We start from the raw sequence: 24,044 nt of genomic DNA, 5'->3' as shown, positions 1-24,044 counted from the left end.
GAACCACATGCCATTCAGATATTATTTTCCATAAGCATCAAGCTTCAAATACTTTTAATGCAACACAGGTTTTCTTAAGCTGGTGTAAAGCACTAGATGCTGCCTTCCATTATTATTGCCACCATTGCCTTTAAATTACAAAGCCACTGAAATAAATTTACACTAGTGAAATACTTGGGGTGGGTTGTGGTGCAGTTGATAAGAGTCTTCCATCCCTTTCAGGTGGATCCTGGTTCATCAAGAGGCTGAATGCATTCTTGACGGATGGCAGTGTGTTAGTTTTTAAATCATTACTTTGCAATTGCAAATCAATGTCCCCTTCTAAGCACTGAGTCGGAGGCAGATCAGTATGACTCAACCCTATTTGCACTGCTATAAAAAAACATGTACTGACACAGTGCTCCAATAATTTTATGACCTTCTCCACAAATGGATACAGTGTGCTAGGTGGTTGAGATCTTTATTGATGGCTATGGCTCAGCTAATGTATGCATTAACAGGGATATTCAAATGTATCTTTCTCCACTGGTTCCTTTTCATTACACTGGAAAATGAGCTTTAGTTGCTTTGCTTGGAGTACTTGATAAAGCTGTGTATGCTTCTTGCACTTCCGTTGAGCAGGGAAAGAAAAAAAATACGAGAGTCCTCAGACTGGCTAATGAAATAGAGGGAGAAACATGGTCATTAGCTGGAGTGGTGGTTGGCTCCTAAGCCAGCTCTTCCACTGTAAGGAAGCATTTGATGCTCTTAGGAGAGTTGCTTATTTCAGTGGGTAATGGTTCTGTTTATTGAGTTTGCGCAAATGCATTTGATTTAGTCAATTTAGGCTTTGCATTTAAGCAAATTACAAGTTAGGACTCGATCAGCGAGAGGTAAATTAGTTTGAATGCATATAAAAGGATCTTGCTGAGGGTAAATTTACAGTCAAAGCATTACATGGAAATCATAATGTGCAGTACATGTCAGGTTTGATAAATGAAGCAGGACTGTAAAATTGCCCTTCACTTGAAGTGTGCTTGCTTGCATTTGGCCGGCTACAGAGCTGAAGTGCTGTTACGTCTGCTGTCCTGAACTGGCTCAGGAGGGAGAAATCTCTCCAAAGCTGGAATTACTAAATTTGAAAAGGACGAGTGAAGAATCCTTGCAAGTATATAAGCTACCCAGCTCTTCTTCCTCTGCTCCCTGGTCTTGCCCTCATTGGGACACTTGCCAGGTACAGAACGTAGTGTGGATGCCTGCCAGGGAAAGGCATTATCCCAGGAGAAACCTTATGCACAAGCACAAATAGGGAATTGCAGGCTACGTCATTGCTCTGCAAATAGGAAAGGATGGACTAGGTGGCCTCCTTAAGCCCTTTCTACTGTGTGATGCGGGGGGTTTGGTCACTTGGGGCTTTCTTTTCTGCAAGACAGTTTCCTCTAGAGCTAGGCCTATCCACATCTCTTTCAAGAGTACCCCCGTGGTACAGGAAGATATTTATTTTTATTTCTTGATTGCCTCAAATCAGCCACATAAGTGGTAGAAAAAGTCAGGTAGCCACATAATTTTGTTTTGTAACTAAGAATTTTTAAAATTAGAAAATACAGTATCTCAGTGATGAAAGAAACCTGTTGTTGTTACTAAAGTGGCTAATTATAGATTATCAGTGCAAAATACTAATTATCAGTCAAATATGTCAGTTCTTACATACCACAAAGCAGGATATTACAAAGAGATCATACCACAAAGTGAAAGAAGAAATGGTGTATTAAAACCACCATAGAAAAAAGAAATGCCAGCAAGACCTCTAGATGTTGTTTTTATTTGTATGTAACCTTTGAAAGTGAAGTTTTCTTTAGAGATGACAGTCCTTTTGCCAAAAAACTTCACGCGTTTTTTCAACCTTATGTAAATATTTAGTGACAACATCTTCATACACTGGTGAACAAGCTCTTTTGAGGACATATTGGCTGTTTAATCAATAGATGATAATGCAGCTAATAATTTCTGTAGTTATCTGAGGTTACGGAAATGATCCAATAGACAAGGAAAGATTGTGGAAAACGATAAAAATTTTTAATTTCAAAAATGTTTGATGAAGGGAACAGAAAATGGTCCGTGGACTAGGAAGCTAAATGGTAAACTTAATTCTTCATCTGTTCTAGTACTTTTAACAGTTCCTAAGCAGCAGCAACACCCAATGGCTTTTATGGAATCACATTTTAGAGACCTTGCAACCCGATGTGCCACTGCCAACTGGTGTTTGAGAGCACACTGCTACTGCAGTTAAGTACATACAACTGCTTGGAGGTTTAAAATAGCATATGCCTTATAGACAATGTATACAAAGGTGTGATTGTGCATTGTGGCTATGCTTGCCCTTGGTCTTGCACTGAATGTATTAGCATCTTGCAAACTTGGTCTTAGAGTTTTGATATGGATGAACACTGAGCTTACTGTACCACTTTAAACCTTACCTTACCAGGTTTAAAGTCACTATGTTGGGTTTTGGTCAATGATGACTGCTTATCCTTCTTTAATGTAACTGGAATGCAGCAGTGCTGTCTTTAGTTTGTATTTTCAAGCATAATGTCTGGATACAGGGTTTTTTCCTCTCTGTTATCCCTTTATAGGATGGACACTAAGCAACTTGGTAGTGTGAGAAGCAGTGTTGAGTTTTTGGGTCCATAATAATTTAGAAAAACCAAACCAAAAAACTCCAGAACACTCTTGAAAAACCTACCTACACCCATAACCTTTAGCTGCTTGTGGGATAGTTGTAATCTTCAGGAGAGTAAACAGCCAAAAGTATACAGACACATTGAGTAGAATTTTATATTACTTTTTTTTTTTTTTCCCCATTCTTTCATTTACACGAGAAAAGCCAGAAACAAACCACTGTGTGTCATTTTGTATGTGGCCCTGGTGCAGATTTGCAGATCAAGTACTCCCATCTGTAGCAACCCTTTTCTCTGCTATAACGCTACAACGGCATTCCTGACCTGCTTATTTCCTTCTCAGAGCTGCCCTCTTGGCTGTATGAATGTCTAATCTTGTATGTAGATGTGATTTCAGTGTTTTGCATGTTGTAACCTTTTCCTTCAGTGTGCACCAGCTGTATGCAGCACCAGATGAAAGATGGGTTTTCTAATCTAGGGCAACCCACTGTTGCCAGTAGTTTTTGTCTGGGGAATTTGCTCTTCTGTCCATCTGTCTGGAGGAGATGCATTACAGTATTAGCAGTACCCTGGCCTTTCGACCTTGAGACTTTCCACAAGCCAGTGGTTTTGTAAGAACAGTCAGAAGTTACTTAGATTTTTTTCTACCTGCCTCAGTATCAGTGAATTCTCAAGAACTTTGATCAACTATTTCAGCCAACTCAGCCCTTTTGTTAAAACTTCTATTACTTAATGAGGAGATTTATTCAGATTGTCAAAATTGACTGAATAGTAGCAATAATGCAGCCACTAACAGAAAGAAACAGGCTTTAGAGAACACATGTGTAAGGTTAATTGATTAAAATGCTGCAGTCTGTGACAAAGATCTAAGTGGTTGTCCTTGCACCTCAGGTTTACTGGGGTTATTTGTGTGTGTGTGTGTGTAAAAGAAACTGGCTAGTATTGTTTCATATTACCTGCATCTGGAAGTTTTTCCCTAAGCTGGGGTTCTGCTCTGTCCTGTCCAGAGTAACCCTAATGCTGGGTGCCGTAGGGAATTGCAGCAGAGCTACCAAGTCCAGTTGGGAAGAAAGGTTTTACCAGTGACACACAATGAAATGAAACAAAATCCCCAGGATGACAGTGGGCCTGTCTGCAGCTTCTGGAGTGACCAAAGTTTGCTGCTTGTTGGTCACTGGCACAGCATGGGCTTGCAGCCCTTCTGACTCAGCTGGTGGATCAGGCTTGTAATTTGAGTTCTGGAGCAGTAGTAGGCAGAAGAGCTCTAGAGATGGCATTTGCAGATACGGTGAATGAGAGCCTGTTGTTTCCTCTGGTCATTTGAAGCAAAAACTGTAGTCCGATGGGTATATCAATAACAGATTAACATGACATCCTTTGTTTCCAAGCACCAACATCTCTTTTCAGCTGAAGATTTACTCCCCCCTCAGTTGTAGAACATAGTTGTCCACAAGGCAGAGAAAGAAAAAGTCAAGAAAAAAAATGACAGGAGCGATGACTTTTCCCCCAAGCGAATTTAACATAAAAATAGAATTTTTAAAAGAGGAATGAAATATAAGTGTTGCTTGAAGAGGTGCTAATAAGAAATCCTACAACAATTTGCAGTATTCGCACCTTTCCTGAATCTTCAGATGGGCTAAACTGATGCAAACTGCAAGAGATATCAGTCTGTGCTGTGTTAGGCCTGTCTACGCTCCCAGGCATTTCAGTGCTTAAGAAGTCTCTTGCTTCAAATATTTCAAAGTTGTGGAGGAAAGAGCCCTGATTTATTCCACCTAAACTTATGCTCCTGAGGGACGTAGGAACCTGTGTTGCTCCACGTGCTGTGTTCCCTCAATGCAGAGAGATGGGCGCACATGGGGACAGTTTTTCGTCTCCCAAGGAGCCATTCTCTTGACATGAAGCTCAGTGAGAGAGCGAAGCCTTTGGCTGTTTAAATCAAATTCGTGTGATATTGCAGTACAGAATCATAATGAAGAAAACCACAGGAAATTTAGCTACTCTAGGGCCTCAACTGCCAGTCATCTTTCCTTGCTCATGCCAAATAGAAGTACCGAAGTTGTCAAAATAAATTATGATTAAAAGGGGAAATGTCACAGCAGATTATTCTGCTTTACAGAATATTTAATAATACTATATATCACAAAAGTTAGTATTTGAAACTCTAGTCATCTACTTTCATTATTATTGTTATTACAGAGTGTTATATAAAGATGGGGCAAGCAGAAAGCATCAGCTGAATTTTGTACTCAAACATCCTTTTGAAAAAGAAGGCAAAAAGGAGGCGACTCTAGCATTAGGAAAGTTTTGCGCAGTTCTCTTCAAAATAAGTAAGTCTGTAGCCAAGTGAAAATTATTAGGTTTGGGCTAAAGGTTCTGATGTTGGTCCCAGTGGGAGAATGAAAAGTGTATGAGAACACTGACTGTTGGAGATTTTTCCCTAGGATTTTCTTTCTTACCTTAAACTAGATATTTTAGTTTCTGAAGTGCTGTCATTTTATGCTGTGTTGTCCACTAAACTTAAAATGAAAGGGTCTGGTTTTTTTTTGGAGTTGAAATAGATACATCTTATCAGGAATGATCTGCAACTTCACGTACCTGGAGAAATTATTTGTAATCTTGAATGTGAAGAATAATAGCATATAAACATACAGACTGAATAATTTGGTGTTTTGTTTCAATTCCATAGCATGACACATCAGCAATATAAGGAATTATTTTGAAGGAAGGTCTGGAGGATTTTGTGTCTATTTATGAAGCACGAAACAGTGAAATTGATGTTTCTTCCTACATATTTATATCAGAAATTCGTCTTATATGTACACTGTAAGATGGTAAGTTGGATGACTGAAGAACTGGTAGAGTTTTGCCATTAGGAAATGCAGATGATATAAAAAAAAAAAAAATCTTAGGTTAAAAATCCAGTGGTCATTACATTGCTCTGAAAATAACATTTTTCAATGCCTAGGATATTTTCAGAAGAGTTTTATAGGCTTTCATAAAACCTTAGGCAGCTGAAAACTGCAAGGTCATCTTTAAGAGTCTAAAAACTGGTGTGGATGTGGGGATAAGGATCTTTTGTGCAGCCTTCAGTAGATGTGTTCTCATGAAAGGTATGGCATACACTTTTCTTGTTGGTCAGAAACAGGTCAATGAAAAATTTTACTTGCACGTACTGAGAAACTCCTCAGCAGACAACTGGGATCTCCCAGAAGCCCCGTGGCCGAACAAGAGAAAGCTGGAACTGACATTCCTGGTGGTTTCTATGTTAAAAGAGAGACAGGGAAAATGGTTTGGATTTTTAAGCATTTTAAGTTTTTCTTGTGCATTCTAAAGAAAAATACTAAGCCAGCAAAATGTTTTTCCCTTTATAAGCTTCTATAAAGAGCTTAAAGTATGATTTGATAGAAAGAACAAGTAAATTACTCTTTACAAGGAGTCTAGGTTGAAAACTATTTGTATTTAAAATTGAAACCACAACTTTTTTTCATACACAGTAGTTTGCCCAAAGCTAAAGATGAACAGGGAGTTGTCCTGTTCAGAGTGAATATTCGTCATAAATCCCTAAAAGTGACCTCAGTCAACAGCGTCAGTCTTAAACAAAATTTTAAAAACACATGGCTGTAAAGTTTTTAAAGTTTAGCAGCAAAGACTACTTAATGTGTATGAAACAAAAAGGCGGTAAAAGGGTTTAAATTCTCGTGTTCTGTGCATGTGTATTAGGTTGAAGTCTTGAATTGGGAAATACATGGCTCCTGGCAGACATAATCTCTAGCAGTTTGTGTATGGCTCTGTGGCTCACGACCTGCTGTTTTCAGGAAATTTTATCTATGAATGTGTTGTATGGCAAAAGGTAGTAATAGGGAGTGGGGATCATTCCGAGATGTTCTGCTGAATCTTCAAATGCAGAAAGCTTTGCTAACAGTACTTGGTGCATCTACTCAGGGATCTACAAAAACAAATTAAGCAGGATTTTATGTTTCCTTTTAGCTTGGCTATTTGCTGAAGTAGCTTTTGTTTCAGCCTGCTGAATTTATTTCCTTTAGCAGAGGACAGCAGTTGGTTGATCCTTTCCACCTGAAAGTTCAAGATACATAATAATGTGCGTTGCCTCATTGTTTTTGCTCTGTCCCACACATTCATGGCAGGTCATGCAAGGGAGAAATAATTCAACAATTATGTTCAAAAGAACATAAAGGCCTCTATTTTTTTTTTCTTTCCATTTCTTTTGTGCAGAAACTCCAGTATTTGTTTCCACATCTTTATGTGGAAGACCATTGCTGATGCAGCGCTGAGCAGAGCAGTGGCAATTTCCCACCCCTGAGGAAGGGTACGGTATTAACTCATGGTGTTCTTGGCTCCGTTGTTTGAATTTCCTTTGTGTCTTCAAGTCCAAAAAAACCCAACAACGAAACAAGCAAGTTTAGTTAAAAAAGAATCCAACATGCTGAATGGAACCAGAGGTAAGGAAACACGTCTCTGAACTAGGTAATGCCTGTGCGTGTAATGGGCCAAGGGGCTTCTCTGTTCTGTGTGTTGTGAGAGGTTCATGACAATGACATACGTCTCTCTGCAAAAAGTCTTGGGGCTTCATTTGTTCATATTTTTCAAGAATTTCAGAAATACTCAACTGTATTTGAAGTGCCATGGCCTATTTTTCTTGGGCTGATCAAACTATCCTGAGGGATGAGAATAGGTAAATACAAGGGACATAAAAAGAATAAAAGAGAAATACAAATATTTCACAGTGTTTGTTCGTAGCACTAGAATGTAGAAGTTATAGTAAGACGGTACATGTCCCATAATCAGGCTTTTTCAGAGATAAGTGCATGCTTTACTAATTTTTAGCACTTTGAATGTGAATAACATCACACAGCCATTAACTGTTTGTTAATATTAAGGGGGCCATTTGCAAGTGAAAACCAGCATCCTCCCTGAAGTCAACTACTTCAGGGCTTCACTGCAGCTAGATTTTTTTTTCAGGTGTATCTGATGAATGTTGGACTCCCCAAATAGTTGCAAGCTACATGTTTACTACCATCTCTTTAATGTAGTTTCCCAGTGTAAATGTGGGTTTTTCTCCATGGCAGTTTAGAGCAATATTGTATGCCAAAGAGACCCTTTGTAAAATACAAAGCACTCATGCAGGAGTGCTCTTTGGCAGCACAAATTTTCAGCTAGCCTTTTTTAAGTTGTGTCAGAAATTCTGGAAAACTGTATTCAAGGCTCATGGTGGGCAGGAAAAAAAACCAAAAACCAAAAACAACCAAACCCACTCTTTTTATTGCGTGGCTGTGCTACCTTACTGTTTTTTTCTTTTTCTTTTTTTTCCTGTTGTTTTTTCCTCTTCTGAGTAGGTAGTTTTACATTTGTACAGTAGATGTACAGCATGTCCAAGCACAACCTTTGCAAGAGTAGAATTTAACAATTTGAAACACTCCATAGAAAAGATAATTCACACTTCAGTGATGATTTCATAGTCCTCTAAAACATACAGAGCACTGAGGAAAATCACCAGGACTTGGTATTTTTGGTGAAAATCTAGGAAGCAACTTTCCTTTCCCCATCAATGTTTAAACTGATATCCACTCTAAATTTTATTTAAGACAGACCTGGGGCGGCTTCTGCATTCAGAATCCCTCAGAACCTGACAGCATCAAGCAGAACCAGCAGAGGCTTCTTTTACCTTAAGGATTTAACTAAATAGATGACAGTAGAGATCAGTGACATGTGCCATGCTAATAATCTCTGGGATTCTCCTGCTTCACCTCCATTCTGCTCCAATGCAGTAGCATTGGATTTCATCTTCCTTTAGAAAATTGGCTTGTGAATTTTTGCTATGTGTAACTTCAATATCATGTGTAGTTGGAGAGAGGGGCAGTATCAAACTTTATTTATTAAGGATCATTTAAAACCATCTTTCCAGGTAAGTGACAGAACGTGGGTATATGCCTTCCATTACGGAGAGATGAGATATTTCCATTTCAAGCTATAAGGAAAAAAGACAGATAAAAATTATTGTTCTACTCCCTTAATGAAGGGAGTGGGGGGCAATGATAAGTTCTTATATTCTTGGAAGTTTCGTTGAAATAGCCATTTGAAGACACCACAAACACTACTCAAATACTTGCATAAAGACATTTTATTATGAATGCAATGTATACATAGATTTTTAATTATTTTTTTAATCCAAAGTGCTTATATAAACAGACCCATATCAGCTGAATGACAGTTAGTTTGCAGGGCATGACAGTGGTTGAACACCCTTCAGCTCCAAAGCTTTGCTGAAGTTAATCTCTTGAGGTTTAGCAGTACCCTTGGTGAGCTTCAGAAATCGAATACATCCTTTGAAACGGATATTAGTGGTCAGCCCAAACTGGGTCACACCATCTGAGGGATGGGAAAAAAAAAAAGGGAAAAGGAATTACTTAAGTGTGAGTTGATACTTCAGTTTGTTATCTGGGAGCCCTGCAGGAGATATCCTCAGCAACATATATATACACATAACATGTTCTGGTAGCGGTAACGATCTACTCTTCTTTCCTTTTTCTGTCCTGGTATGATAGTGGCAGAATCTGAACACATTTAAACCGGCATTGTAAATCATACAACTCAGTTATGCGACATACACAAAATTAAGGAAAATGGCCAAACTGCAGCTTGGTACCTACAAATGGTGTAAGATGCACACATGCTCATCCTGCAGATCTCCAACTTCTCAAACTATTTATCCACAGAATAAGAGAGGAAGAAAAAAAAAAAAAAAAGCCAAAATGGATGCAGTTCTCAGGCCTAACATCACGAGAAAGCCAGTTTCTCAGTACAGACTTCAGGTGTCATTTAAAGAATGATTTTGAGAGTTTTCTAGCATTATGATTTTTTTCTTGCTGATAGTAAAACCACGGATCTGAGTACACCTCTTCCACTAAAGAAGGAAGGAACTATTCTAGCATGATCAGATGATTTAAGTGAAGGTTGGTGCGACTCAGAAGCTGGAAATATTTCCCTTAACTGCTTGAAATTCATGTCCCAACTTGTTTCTCAGTCTTCTTCCAAGTGAAAAAGTGGCAACAGGGATGTGTTCCAATACTGACTGATCTATGTTCTGGTCGCAGAAATAACTTTGCACCTGTAGAGGACTGAATGGCTGTAGCATTATGCTGTTTCACAGAGGATGACGTGGTTGAATCCATCTGTTCCCTCCTTGCACAAGGAAGAGTGATAGTAGGACATGAGTAATGGCTTTTATGGGTAGCCAGGAATTTGCATCTTTGCCCATGATCTGGTGGCAAAACTCTCCACCAGCTAATTCTATCTGGTTTACAACTGTTTTGCGCTGTTTATGCAGCCAGGAGAAGCCTCAAGAGGACTGGAAAATACAAATGCTTACTAATTTTACAAAATCCTATGATAATGTGTTTTAAATTTGTGATTAGATTGTCCAGGTATTGAGAATATTAAAACAAATCTTGGAGGATCTACACTAGACAGCAAGAGAAGTGTGAGGTCTTTAAATGGGCATGCAGGTTTATTAAATCATTTAATAACTTGCTGTGCGGCTGAACTCAGTAATATCACTTCAACATGATGTAAGCGTAGGCTTGTTTTGGACAGATTGAAGTGTTACTTCGTTTGTTTCTCTTGCTATGTTCCTCTTGATGTACAGTCCAGAATGAGATGGTAACTCCATCTGCAGTGCTTCTTTAGCAGTAGCTTCTATGCTAGAATCCTGTTTTGCTATAAAAAGGCTGCCACAAAGTTGTTTTCCTTTTGGCACAAAGTTATTGGTCCTTATCAGTAGTCACTGTGACTGAAGTATAACTCTCATATCTCAGTATCAAGAACACTGTTGAAAATGTTCTGAAGCTTTGGAGACAAGGCTTTTTGGATGGACTGTATCATGCTAGAATGGGGGGAAAAACAACTTCCAGAAAATCATTTCAGAATTACCTCAAGGTGCATCTTGCCATTGAACTCAGTTGGGCGGGGAAAAATTTAATGAAATATAACGAGGGAAAGTGCAGAGTCTTGCATCTGGGCAGGAACAACCCCAGGTTCCAGTATAAGTTGGGGAATGACCTGTTAGAGAGCAGTGTAGGGGAAAGGGACCTGGGGGTCCTGGTGGACAGCAGGATGACCATGAGCCAGCACTGTGCCCTTGTGGCCAGGAAGGCCAATGGCATCCTGGGGTGTATTAGAAGGGGGGTGGTTAGCACGGCGAGAGAGGTTCTCCTTCCCCTCTACTCTGCCCTGGTGAGACCTCATCTGGAATATTGTGTCCAGTTCTGGGCCCCTCAGTTCAAGAAGGACAGGGAACTGCTGGAGAGAGTCCAGCGCAGGGCCACAAAGATGATGAAGGGAGTGGAGCATCTCCCTTATGAGGAAAGGCTGAGGGAGCTGGGTCTCTTTAGCTTGGAGAAGAAGAGACTGAGGGGTGACCTCATTCATAGTTATAAATATATAAAGGGTGAGTGTCACGAGGATGGAGCCAGGCTCTTCTCGGTGACAACCAATGGTAAGACAAGGGGTAATGGGTACAAACTGGAACACAGGAGGTTCCACTTAAATATGAGAAGAAACTTCTTCTCAGTGAGGGTGACAGAACACTGGAACAGGCTGCCCAGGGAGGTTGTGGAGTCTCCTCCTCTGGAGACATTCAAAACCTGCCTGGACGCCTTCCTGTGTAACCTCATCTAGGTGTTCCTGCTCCAGCAGGGGGATTGGACTAGATGATCTTTGGAGGTCCCTTCCAATCCCTAACATTCTGTGATTCTGTGATCCTTAGCTTTTTTGTTTGCAAACTAGAAGGAAATTTTATTATAGAAGCAACAAAATTGGCACTTCACAAATACCTCAGCTGTGTTTTCAGAAAGTAAACTGCTACTAGATAAACTTGTTGATTGTCTGTGAAGAGATGAATACCAGCATTCATCATCAGCTCAGTGGAAGATGAAGCAAACTACAGAGCTCAGCCCTGTTCCGCGTCCTGTTCAATTACCTCTGCAGGAAGCAAGTTCTTTCAAGGACTTCCAGAATATACTGAATAGCAGGTTTTTTTAACTTTAAAAAACATCAGACCAAGAGCAAAGACATTCGTCAGAAAGAGATGGTGTCTTCTCACCTCTCTGTGCAAGCTGTTGTCCACATTCCTCCACTCCTCAGGTTTTACAAGCTGATTTACACACACAGTGCCCTGCCCCCCCAAGAGCATTTATACATTCTTTAGTTAAATTTGCCATTCTTTCATTAAATTTAAATTTGCCAAATTCTGTTGCTATTGAAACATAACTATTATGCCGTTACTAAACAAAGTTTTAAGAGGAAGGCTGTGTGTATGTGGGCAGCAGAAGACAGAAAGTCTACCTGCTCCTGTGTCACTGTGCCTACCTCTGAGACCTGCCAGGGGGTCTGTGAGAGTCCCTGGGTGCTGCAGAACCTCTTGTTCCGAAATGCAGCTGGATGCAGAAATGAGCATCCATGCCAGCTGATACAGACTTGGACAACCTTATCCATCAACTTTAGCATACTGGTCCTAATTGCATGTAGGACATTACCAAGTCAGTGCAGCTAGAGCACAAGTAAAGCATCATTTGTGTGCTAAATACTCACCAGGATACCCTCCGACAAAGACAGGGTCGTTAGTGTCTGCTGAGGTTGAGGCCCTGTTTGGGCTGTTACCATCCACCTGCCTGTCATCCACAGTCAGCTCTAAACGGTGCTTGATCTTGTTTGCAAGAACCTTGTGCCACTGTCCATCACACAAGCTGCCTGGTGCATCAGGCTCACAGACAGCAGAGAATCGGCCTGCACCATTGTCAACGTGAAACATCACCTGAAAAGTGTGATGTGGAAGTCAGTTAGTTCTCAAAACAGTTCTACAGGTGTGGTGTGTTTTGTTTGTTTGTTTTTCTTTTCTTTTGTTTTGTTTATTTAAAGTCAACATGCTCTGACTGGACACGCTAAAGCTCTAATTTTATACCATACTCTTTGTAGATTGCTGTTCCTCTAGCATCTGGGTTATGTCACTGAGATAAACACTAGTGGAAATGTGCAAAACTGTTGTACAGGTTGTCATTTTTCCATTTTATTGTCTTAGTTTTGAGGTGTTTCATCACCCCACCCCAAGGTCTTTATAGTGATAGATTACTGACTGGTTTCCCAGACCGCGAAATAAAATATATAGACAAGAAACTAGCATTATTAAAAACAAAGCCTTTCCTCAAAACTTTTCATATTCCCACTAAGTCCTGGCGTTGCAGTTTTAGGAAACTCAAGGGTTACAGAATCTTTTAAAATATCTTTGTAACAGTGTAGGAGCCTCTTGATGTAAGAAGTAGCAAGTGCTGCATTAAAGGAGAGCCCTGATTTAGACTGAGACTCCTTGAGATTGGTGTATTAAGCTTGCATTTAAACTACCTGTGCTTTTTAAAACCAGCCTCTATAAAGAGCCAAAAATGCTTTGCTACTCACTTTTCCGTCTACTAATTCGATGCCGAGCCCATCCATTTTCTGGCTGCTGACTCCTAGGAGAACACCGTTCATTTGTGTTGTGCGGAATTCAAATTCCACGAGCAGGTCTGTTCCCACTTTGTATGCACCAACTTGAAGAGAAAAGAGGAAGCGTTATAAAACGAAAAAAAATAAACATTTAATACTTTATTCCTAATAATCACACAAAACGTGTTACCAGTAATGCAAGGTAACTAAGCCAGCATTATTAATGCACTCAATTTCGTGTGAAATTACGTAAGTAACTGTTACAGCGGCTATGCTTAGTGTGAGACCTTGCTAGAAAGTCATAGAGTCTATCCCTAGGCAAGATAACTAAAAATGATCAGTGGGAGTTTCAAGTATTGGTCTCACTTTGCCTGCAATCAACAGGAGTTAGGTAGCACTGGAAGTTTTTGAAAGCAGCATCTTCTCTTTTGCTGTTCTTTGCCTATCAGCAGAATTGCTGTTCATTACCTGTTTTGGCAAAGCCTGTTCCATCGAAGTACGTTCCTTTCTGTGCAGTGACAAAGCATTTTCCAACATTGAAGCTGGAAGTTGGATTATCCAGGTCAACAGGGGATTCTGTCATTTTAAAATTTCTAATGCAGCCATCGATGCTATAGGTGACCTACAGTCAATATTTCAAAAAAAAAAAAGTAACTGTGCAAAGCTCAAATACTCAGAATAAAGGCCTAAAGCATGTCATCAAAAAGTACCTTTCCTCTGCTTTTCTGCTAGATTTATGGAGCTGAATAAAACTTGAATTTTACATGGCTAATCCTTAATATCTGATTGTAATTGGAATCTAATCTCAGCCATACTGAGGATGAAGTACATTTTGGGGATATGATCTGAGTCACATCTATTTGGCTTAATGGAGGGGACATAAAATAATACACTGCATAATGAAACATAGCAAATTACATCAGCAATGCAGGAATTTAATGGCCTATACTTTACATTTTTAATTGACTAGGTTATGGGGTTTGCAAGTTGATGAAGACACTGGATATAGTTCTCTGGGCTGCTGGTAATTTTACTAAGGCTTTTTTTCTTTTTCTTCCCCCCCCACCCCCCTTTAATTGCTTTAATATGAGCCTAATGTTGCATGGTAAGGCAGAGCTAATGCAGGTACACAGCTACTAAAATGAACAAAGCCCTAAGTAAAAGTTGTTGACTGTGTATATTTCTTTGTATAATACCTGTGTACAGGTCTGATGACCAGATTGACCCTGCTGGCCAGAGAGGCAGGTGGAGGAGGGGGATGTGCTGGGATGTATGGAGGCTCCCGTGTGGGGTAGCAAACCACAGCTCCAGTTTGGCCTCTGCACTGGGAGCACGTTACGGCGACTCCAGGTAGATGGCATGTGCACCCTTGAGCTGGTGTGAGTAAGCGAGATCCTGCCTGTGGCAGGAGCATCTCCCCCAGAGCTCTCCCTCCTTCCTCCCTCCCTTTCCTCTCTGAGGTGTGCAGAAGCTGCATTTTTGGTTCTTGGCTTCAGACAAAGGCTTTGATCTTTGACTCAGAGGCAGGAAAATTTATCCCTGATATCAGTGGGAGAGAGGAAAAATGCTAAACATATACTTTGAGGAAGAAAAGGAAGACATTCATATGTAATGCAGTAAGAAGGAGGAAAATAAAAATCAGAATATAAAATACAGCATAGAAATACATAAAAATACAGAAAAGAGAAAGGCACATCTGCAGAGGGAAGCCTTGACTCTACACACTGCAGCCTCTAACAATATCCTGACTAGTAATTCAAAAGAATTTCCAAAGAATTTCTTTCCTTGCATAATAAATCAAAGCAGAATGTACTGTGGAATTACATAGCTTATTTACTGCTAAATACCCATGTACTAAAGTTTTCATGACAACTTGAGCATTATCAGTGAATAAATTGATTTCTGATCTGAGCAATGCTTTCTGTAAGATCCTTCATAAATAGATCTTTTTCTAATTTCTAAGTGAAAGTCATCTCCAGACCAACAAGTTTTGTTTTCAAAAAAGAAAAATGCCACAAAAGAAAAAAAATCTTGCCATCATCACTGTGAGAATGAATCATAGAAATGCCAGATTTGTAGACAACTCAGTAACATTTTTCTAACTTTAAAATTTCAGTTTCTCTATGGAAAAGGAAACCTGGTTATACTTTAGCATGGAAACAGGCAATATATAACCTCTTTTGCAGAAAGGAGTGTTTCGAGTGCTTAAAATGTGACATCTGCTGAAGCCAAACAAGTAGGTATCAGTCTTCTGCACCGAATAGGAAGCCCGTCCACCTACAGTTATGTATTAGATTAGTGTCTAAAAAGCTTGATGTGTGTTTAGAAGAAAGGCCTAACTAAGGTAATACATCCTTTCAACTTACTTTGCTTCAGAGCCTTTACATAAAGCCTACAACGCAACACTCTATTAATACATCATGTAGGGTATTTTACTGAGAATGACTGAAAGGCAAGCACTGGATTTTACCTTCTGTGAATGACATCTGAAATCACAGCTTCATTTAAATCCCAAAGCATATAAGACTATCAGGATCTGACATGACTGTTACTGCCAGACTGAGCCATTTACCTGCATGGATTCCCTCCATTACTTCTGACAAGGAGCAATAGGTAAGGATTTAGTGTTACCTATCTCCTTAGATTAGTATTTGTAAATTGCAGATTTATGTCAAAGAGCATAATTTGATAGTATTAGCAATTATATTTTGTGGGTAGTTAAGCATTGCTTTTGTTTTTCACTGCCTGAGATCTGGTTTGATAAATCCAAACGATTGCAATGCTGCAGGCTCGGGGAAGAGTGGCTGGAAAGCTGCCTGGTGGGAAAGGACCTGGGGTTGTTGGTCAACAGCTGGCTGAATATGAGCCAGCAGCATGCCCAGGTGGCAAAAAATGCCAACAGCATCCTGGATTGTATCAGGAACAGTGTGGCCAGCAGGACCAGGGCAGTGATTGCCCCCCTGTACTTGGCAGTGGTGAGGCCCCACCTTGAATCCTGTGTTCAGTTTTGGGCCCCTCACTACAAGGAAAGACATTGAGGTGCTGGGGAGAGTGCAGAGAAGGGCAACAAAGCTGGTGAAGTGTCTGGAGCACAAGCTTTACCATGAGCAGCTGAGGGATCTGGGACTGTTTAGCCTGGAGAAAAGGAGGCTGAGAGGAGACCTTATCGCTGTCTACAACTACCTGAAAGGAGGTTGTAGCATGGAGGGTGTTGGTCTGTTCTCTCAAGTAGCAAGTGATAGGACAAGAGGAAATGCCCTCAAGTTGCACCACAGGAGGTTTAGGTTGGATATTAGGAAAAAATTCTTAATGGAAAGGGTTGTGAAGCACTGGAATAGGCTGCCCAGGGAAGTGGTGGAGTCACCATCCCTGGAGGTGTTTAAAAAAACGTGTAGATGACGTTCTTAAAAAAATGGTTTAGTGCCAGCATTACGTTAACGATTAGACTCGATGATCTTGAGGGTCTCTTCCAACCAAAAATATTCTATGACTAAACAGCACAGTAGATTTGCCTCAATTTCGTCTTTCTGCACAATCCTAATTTTGATAAGAAATGTGATCTTACAGGTCAGTTTTCTTTATGGAACACAACTCTTGGACTGGTTATACTTCTCTTTTGTACCCAGTCCATCAGTTACTATCGTAACCTGTTTAAGCAGGATCTAGGAATTCCTTTTCTGTATTTATTTTGTCCACCTGAACTGGTAGACTCTTGCCTGTCTATATACTAGCATTTGCCATTCCATAATCATCTTACTAGAATGGTATTTACATGCAGTTTCTTTGAGAATCTGGTGTGTTTCCTTGCCGGGATCTGTGCTTTTGCCTCCTCTTTACCCGTTCTGTGTAATCACCTGGAATGAGCCTAGACACAGCTGCTGCTGACATTCCAGTTATTTGTCCACATCTTGCTGCACTATAAGTCTAATTTGTTGCTTGCTATAATTACATTCCCACAAGTTCTGGCTTCTGCTTTGAAAGAACTCTCCGCGTACAGAGAAAAATTATGGAGGGAAGAGCTTTGCTCCGATTCTGATACCGGCATCACTTGGGGGGTGAGATGGCAGCAGGGAAATGAGATGACCCACATCGAGATGTGTGAATAGATGCAGTAAATGGCCTGGGTGAGGGAATACAGTATTCCTAGTTAATTCTACACAGTTCAGGCCAAAATGGTATTCACCTCTCTGGGCTCTCTGTTTGCCAAGGTATATTTTCTGTGTCAGCATGGAAGCTGGGCATTTAGACTGAAACAGTGATAAATTGATATATGCGCATTTGATTTGGAAACAGAAGGAGGACAACAGAGTTTCCATGGCCTTACTTCAAAATATATTCTCTTCTAGTTTACTAATAAAAACACAAAACCAATTACTACAGGAAGCAGCAGTACTACTGGGTACTTTGTTCGGGGTAATTTGGGCTCCTGCTGCTTCCCTTAGGAGATGCTTTCCCTGTTCATTAGCACTTATTGGTAGATGAATTACAGCTAAGAGAAAGGGCAAGTAGTATTCAGGACCTGATACTCTGGCTGTGCAGTGATCCATGCCAATACAAGTGTATGGATCTTTCTGCTTTTCCATAACAATAACTAACTCTGTGATTTCTACTTCTTTTCATTAACTGGATTCTGAGTCAGATCTTTCCACTGAAAGAATATAGTGTGCCTCCAGTAAGACTGATTTTATCAATATTCTTGAGCAGTCTGGGGGAAAAGCAAAACAAAACAAAACTGGAAAGACACTGGTACCAACAAAGACATACTCTGGGACTGTAGGATAACTACATTAACTTGCTTACCGGACCAATTCTTCTAGTTGTGTAGTTAATGGGCAATCCTCCAACATACAGCATTCCTACAACGTCCAATATATCGGCCTTCTTGGGGCTAACAGTCCTGTTTGAAATATCATCTACGATAAGGTTTCCTTCTTGCTTCGTTCGAGCTACTTTTATCTAAAAAGACACACAAACGCAATACAATTACAGATAGTTTTCTGATAACTGTTTCCAGATTGTAACTAGCCTTACAGTCTGAAATATGTAACACTACAGGAGAAAGCAGTAGGAGAGGTTAGCAGAAGTACTGTAGCAGCAGCTATGGATAATGTTTATGGACCAAAGCTCCCGTGCAAGGTTTTGTGCAAACAGATGACTACCTTTTCATTAGCTCTGGGTCAGGAGGCATCATGACTATTATTTATTAGAATGACTGAAAGGACTTGAGGTTCCTTTAAAAAGCTTGTTATTATAGGCATGACACAATGTTGTTTTTCCTGGAATCAGACAGCGATTTTAAGTACTGGGAATAGTAAGTGCTGAATGTTAATGGCACAGGTTGCAAATCTTTGTTACAAAACATGTTTGCAGAAAATATTGAGTTTATGATTCTACTTGTTTGGATGTGCCTCAGTTCATGCTAGAGTAAATATAGTACCAACTATGTGCTGTTGGTATTATGGTTTTGCTCAGACAAATGGGCTGTGAATCGCATGGAGGAAGTGCAATTGCTGGAGACTTGAGAAAAGTCTACCCCAACAACTGCAGGCCAATTTATTTCCAAAGATTTATAGCAAAATCTCTATGAAATCAGCATAATAATGGTTCTGTATAAAAAGGAATAACATGTAAATGCAGCATACACATTAGCAAATTTCTAAACAGCACAGTAGTTAGCTCATCAGAGCAGCAGAGAGACAGAAACAGTATTTTTCTTTGGCTTTTCTTTAACATGGCTGCTCCTGTTTCAATGTAGCAGCACATCAGTTGTGGCATGAGAATGACTAACACTGACAAGGGGTGGCCTGAAGGTGGGAGGCTGACCTTGGTGTTTACAGATAATGCTAAATTTGAGATAGACAGTTACACCTTGGGCAGAAGGAGGATTTGGTGAATGAGACAGAACTGGGAAGAGACACTTTCACAGAGGACCTACAAAGAGCAGCAGCACAATGTGCTTCTGTAGGCCTGATGGACACATTTCAACCTAAACCATGTCAAATGGAGAAAAGTTTCTCACTAAAAGGATTATTTTAAGGAGACATCCCAGCTTTCTTAAAAATAAAGACTGTGGTCTTTTATTAAAGAGGTTGCCCTTTTCCTTCCCCCTAAATGGGTTTCATTGTGCTTTTTTGGGAACTGTGACTTTGGATTGTTTCCATTCTCTCCTACAAAAGTGGGATCTACAAGGGTCCCTCTCTGGCAGAGTGCCAAGCTGCATGTCCAAAGAGCACAGTCTTCCATTAAGAATATATGCTTCAGTTAATTCTCTTGGAATATAGAGAAAATGGCTAAAAGAAAGAGAAAAAAAAATCTTCATTCTCTATCTATAGAGAGCCTAGCAGAAAGGAGCCCTGGTCTACTGGCAGTGTTCTTAGACATTATGGAAAACAGACAAATAATGACTACAACTTTACTTTTTCCCCTCATGAAATACCTTCCCTTAGAGCATTTGCTATAATCAAAAAGTTCATGAATAACAATCCAGTGAAAATAAAATAAATGTGGAACAGGGTGGGAATGAAGCAGAGAAGGACTAAGGATGACTGCAAAGTGGGTTTCATAAGAACAATTCAAGCATAGCAGAAAATCCAACTAGATTTTTTCTTATTTGGTGATAGAGATGTGGATGGTGACTTTCCAAATACCTGTCCAAAAATTAATGACTCTCATAGCATATAACTTGAATACATGGTTACATGTATTCTTCTCTTCTGTGCCTTTATTGGTGCTGTCAAGCGCGTTATCTCATGAATATACTATGTGTCTCTTGTCCTTGGCCCAGTAAATACTAAACTTCATGGTTGTGATACTATTCCTTCCTTTACCATTTGAAGGCCACAGACATTGTATTATATATAAATGCTTCCTCTCATAGTCAGAGAAGGGGCTGCCAAATACACCCACAAATATCATATTTATGCCCTAATGAATTGAATTAATAATGCAGGGAGGAGTTACTTAAATGTTTCTTTTTTTCTTAGTTCCTAGCATTATGGCTGAACAGTCACATTATTAACATAGAAACAACTGGCTTTGATTAGGTATTCTATCATCATGAGCTGATACCCACCTGAGCCCTATTAGGCAAGAAGGAACATTTTCTGCAGTTCCTTACCATACACGGGACATATTCTAAATACATCTGGAAATATGTGTTTCCTGAAGGACAAATTTCAAAGATCAGCACTCACTTTTTTGTTAGTAGAGTATGTCCTATGTACTTATTAGTGTATCTGAAAGCACAAATTTTGCAGACTACAGATATGCCTAGTTATAAAGTTTAGCTTGTATAGACTACCTTTTGCAAATATCTTAAGGTAAAACAAAGCTATCTCTTAGCATTACAAAGAATAATTTAGCATTAGAGACTACTATACCTTGTGCCACTGGCCATCATTTATTTTGCTGGAAATCATTGTGTTGGTGTCTCCACTCCCCAGATCATAGCTGAAGTAAGGCAGTCCATTCTTTATCTGAACTGTAGCAAAATCAGCATGGTTGATGCGGGCCATATAAAACAGCAAGCCAGAATGAGCTGTTGTTCGGACTTCAAATTCGATTGTAAGTCTGAAAATCAAGCAAACAGGAAAATAGAAACAAAAGAAAAGATATTCAGAGTCAGACAGCAGACAGATTTATCTGCTTTTCCTTTTTGTGTTCCTCTAGCAAAACTTTACAGCTAGTGACACATTTTACTTGTCCATCAGGGTTTAAGAAAAAATAATTTGGTTATACGTGAATTGCATTTCACACATACCTGATCCCCAAGATGTGAGTTTTCTGTAGTCCCTTTACTGTGGAAATACAAAAGTACAACCTTGGCATAGAATTTCAAGATATAGTTCTCAGCTGTGGCTGTAGTTGCTAGAAAATCCCAGCGCTTGTAAAATTCCAGCAGCGTTATCTGTTACCCACACACATAATGCTCACAAAGAGAAGCAAGCTGTAGTGACAGCTGGCAAATGTTGAGTTTCTAATGGGTTGTATTGCCTGAAGACAGGTTGCAAAACTTTTAAAGATGCAGGGAGAAGAGTTTATGATCAGGATATTAAACACTTATTCTGATTTCTCCCAGTTGAAAATGGGAGCGTGTCTGAGGAGATCTGCTGTCATGTGAAAACCACTGACCCCTTGGACCAACGTTGATGGCAAAACCCTCCCCTGCAGCAAAGAACCTGGGAGGAAATTATTTAGATTATCTAGATGCTAAGATTGTACTGGGAGCACATCATTAACCTGGCCCAAGCTGAGCTGCAAAGTCAGTACCTGAAAGCTGTTGATAATATAAACATGCAAGGACTGTAGGATTACATATTTATTTTAATTATTTTCCTAGTTTTCTAAAATTAGCGTATGTGAAAATACGTAGTACAGCATCTTTATAGGTAAAAATAAGTCTGAGGCTGATGGACTTGTAAACCATAAGGCAGCAAAAATGCCCAGTGGTGTGACACAGCACGTTTGTTAATGATCATGTGCTGCCACAGCAAAAATTAAGAAGTAGCAAGTTGTAGCTTCACAAATCCATTTAAAACTGCTGTATTTTCACAAGTAGCTCTTGGAACTCCTTTGCATATCGATGTGTGTGTGTGTGTATTGTTATACTGTGGGTGGGCAATATCATTTTGCCTGTTTACTGTGCAAGTTTATTCTTAACTATAAGAAGAAAGGGAAAACCAGGTTTGCTTATTACAAGAAATGATCAAGTTACTGAACCAAGAAACTTTCTTCAAAAAAGCAACCTATGAACTCAGTTGCATGACCTGGTTCCATTCTTCTCTTTTTATTTTTTTTTTTTTTTCTGTAAATCAATCTGGAAACTGTGTATGCCCAGAGCTTTACAAAGAGGCAAACTGTTTTTGTGAGAACTACTTAGGTGGGCACTTCATTATGCAAACATAAGAAGCATTAAAGCATGAAATGTATGCAATGAAGTGAATTAGCCATGGGACATGATCTTTTTTAGACTATGCCCATAATTTTGGGAGATGCTTTTGAGAATATTAAGAGAGGCATTTTATCTTGCCATCATTCCATCAAAATTCATTGCTGAAATAAACACTATACCTGTTTTTCACTTTGGTGTCATCGAATGCAACTGCAATGTGGCTGTTCCTTGAAAGACCAAATTGCTTGCCACCTTCCAAAATGGCTGGTTCTGTATCAGCAGCACAGGAATCCTGCAAAATAGACAGCGATCATTCAGGCTTCATATTTTGTATCTATCATCTCAGTTGTGCAAATGCTGGAAGTCTTCCAACTGCTCAGGGGTCAAAATATTCCACCTAGTCTAGACACTGTCCCTGCAATTTTCCAGCATATTGATGTCTCATCACACCAGCTCAAGTTATAAAGCAGTATGACAGGAACTTGGTGTAAAGGCAGAGCTCATTAAGCTGGCTGTAATAGCAAATAAAAGTAATATATGAACATTGCTGCTTTCATGCCACCGGTGGACATTTACAAGAGTCTTAAGTGATTTCCAGGCAGCTCAGTGTGCTCTTAGCTCACATAACTGAGTTTTACACAGTAGAATGCCCTCTTACAGAAATGAAGCAAGGCTTAATTTTTAAAGTGATGCTTTGCTGTCAACTTGAAATCTAGCCACCTTAAAAATAATGAGTTAAAAGTAGTTTGAGATCCTGCACCTGTCAACAAATCCCCCATTTTACTTCTTTATGTTGATTTACAATTGTGTTCTTTGTTTAATGTGCTGTTGTTTTCCCTGGTGCTGTTGAAAGGCCCCCACAAACAATAAGAGAAGCCAAATAACTGATGGATGGAAGTAACAACTGTTAAACTCCCTGAGCTGCCTAATGCAGACACATTACCCAGGGGGTAAAGAAAGAAACCCCTCCCTATCTGTTCCACTTCTATTAAAGTGGTGCAACAATGGAAGGTAAAATATCTTCTGCCCAGTATAATTTTCTCTTTTTAATTTCACCAGGTCTTTTAATCTCTGGCCCTAAAGCTCTTGTATAGGGGTGCCTGGGGCAATGAGAGACCATGGTAATTACCAGCTCTTACTCAAGTCTAGCTTTTGCCTCCCACTGAGAGTATTGTGAAGAAACGACTCAAAGGATCTAACACAACACAATATCAAGACAATACCACTGGGGAAAAAACCAAACTTTGATAGCTGCAAGCTCTGTTTTTAAGCACTGTGGCTGATATCGTTTTGGATTGGCGACAGTCTCTTATTTGAGCCCTGACTCAGCAGGGACCTGCAAAGCACAAGGTGTGGTGCTTTGCTGACAAAGAGCTCTTTCTGTGAAACATTTTGAAAATGTCATGAGTGACTCATCAGGCACTGAGATTTCAGCCACAAAGAGGAAATTTCTTTACCCCTCTCACTCAGTTTTTCAGTAGTGTTATATTTTTTGCTTTCGCACATCACAAAAGATCTTCACGACAGTACAGACCACTTCTAAAAATTAGTTTTCCATAATGAATGATCCGGTTTGAATACGACAGAGTAGGAACACCATGCATTACAACAAGTACACATCAACGTGCAATAGAGGGAAAAAACAGGGAAAATTCAGCAGGATTAAAGTAAGTTATGAATGTGTGATAGCAGTCTTCCAGTGATCATCAAATAATAATTAAAAAATCATATTCCCATAATACTGGGTGAAGTTTCTAATTATTTTAAGCTTTACAAGTGTATCTAGAAGTTTAACAACTATGTTGATAATAATACTGTGTATATAATACTTACAATAGCATTTGGGCTTGCTAAAATTTGAAAACAGGGACTAACTACTGGTACTTGAACAACAGGAAAGAATTGGAAAATACACTAACGCCCACTTTTCTGGGGCAGACTTTTAGATATTACATGCTAAAAGGATATATTTTTAGACTACATTCAATCCTAGGCTGGTA

General features: G+C 39.6%; 2 protein-coding genes across 6 annotated transcripts in view; one reads left to right on the top strand and one right to left on the bottom strand.

Annotated features, from left to right (window-relative positions):
* Positions 1-5,427, top strand: part of ARHGAP18 (Rho GTPase activating protein 18) — an 88,469-nt gene extending 83,042 nt beyond the window's left edge. Inside the window, exon 15 of the mRNA XM_065632145.1 lies at positions 5,347-5,427. Coding sequence (XP_065488217.1) covers positions 5,347-5,351 — 5 coding nt within the window. The 3' untranslated portion in view covers positions 5,352-5,427. The remainder of the gene's footprint in view (positions 1-5,346) is intronic.
* A 3,376-nt stretch (positions 5,428-8,803) lies between these two features.
* Positions 8,804-24,044, bottom strand: part of LAMA2 (laminin subunit alpha 2) — a 361,287-nt gene continuing 346,046 nt past the window's right edge. For all 5 annotated transcript variants that reach the window (XM_065632757.1, XM_065632758.1, XM_065632759.1 and 2 more), the window contains 7 exons: positions 22,224-22,336; positions 20,534-20,723; positions 17,955-18,110; positions 13,623-13,776; positions 13,128-13,258; positions 12,267-12,489; positions 8,804-9,047 (listed from right to left, as the gene is read on the bottom strand). In XM_065632757.1, coding sequence (XP_065488829.1) covers positions 8,890-9,047; positions 12,267-12,489; positions 13,128-13,258; positions 13,623-13,776; positions 17,955-18,110; positions 20,534-20,723; positions 22,224-22,336 — 1,125 coding nt within the window. In that variant the 3' untranslated portion in view covers positions 8,804-8,889. The remainder of the gene's footprint in view (positions 9,048-12,266; positions 12,490-13,127; positions 13,259-13,622; positions 13,777-17,954; positions 18,111-20,533; positions 20,724-22,223; positions 22,337-24,044) is intronic.

This window comes from Caloenas nicobarica, chromosome 3 (genome assembly GCF_036013445.1).
Source record: "Caloenas nicobarica isolate bCalNic1 chromosome 3, bCalNic1.hap1, whole genome shotgun sequence".
Lineage (NCBI taxonomy): Eukaryota > Metazoa > Chordata > Aves > Columbiformes > Columbidae > Caloenas > Caloenas nicobarica.
The sequence above is the reverse complement of the archived record's forward strand: the minus strand, read 5'-3'. Positions and strand labels throughout refer to the sequence as shown.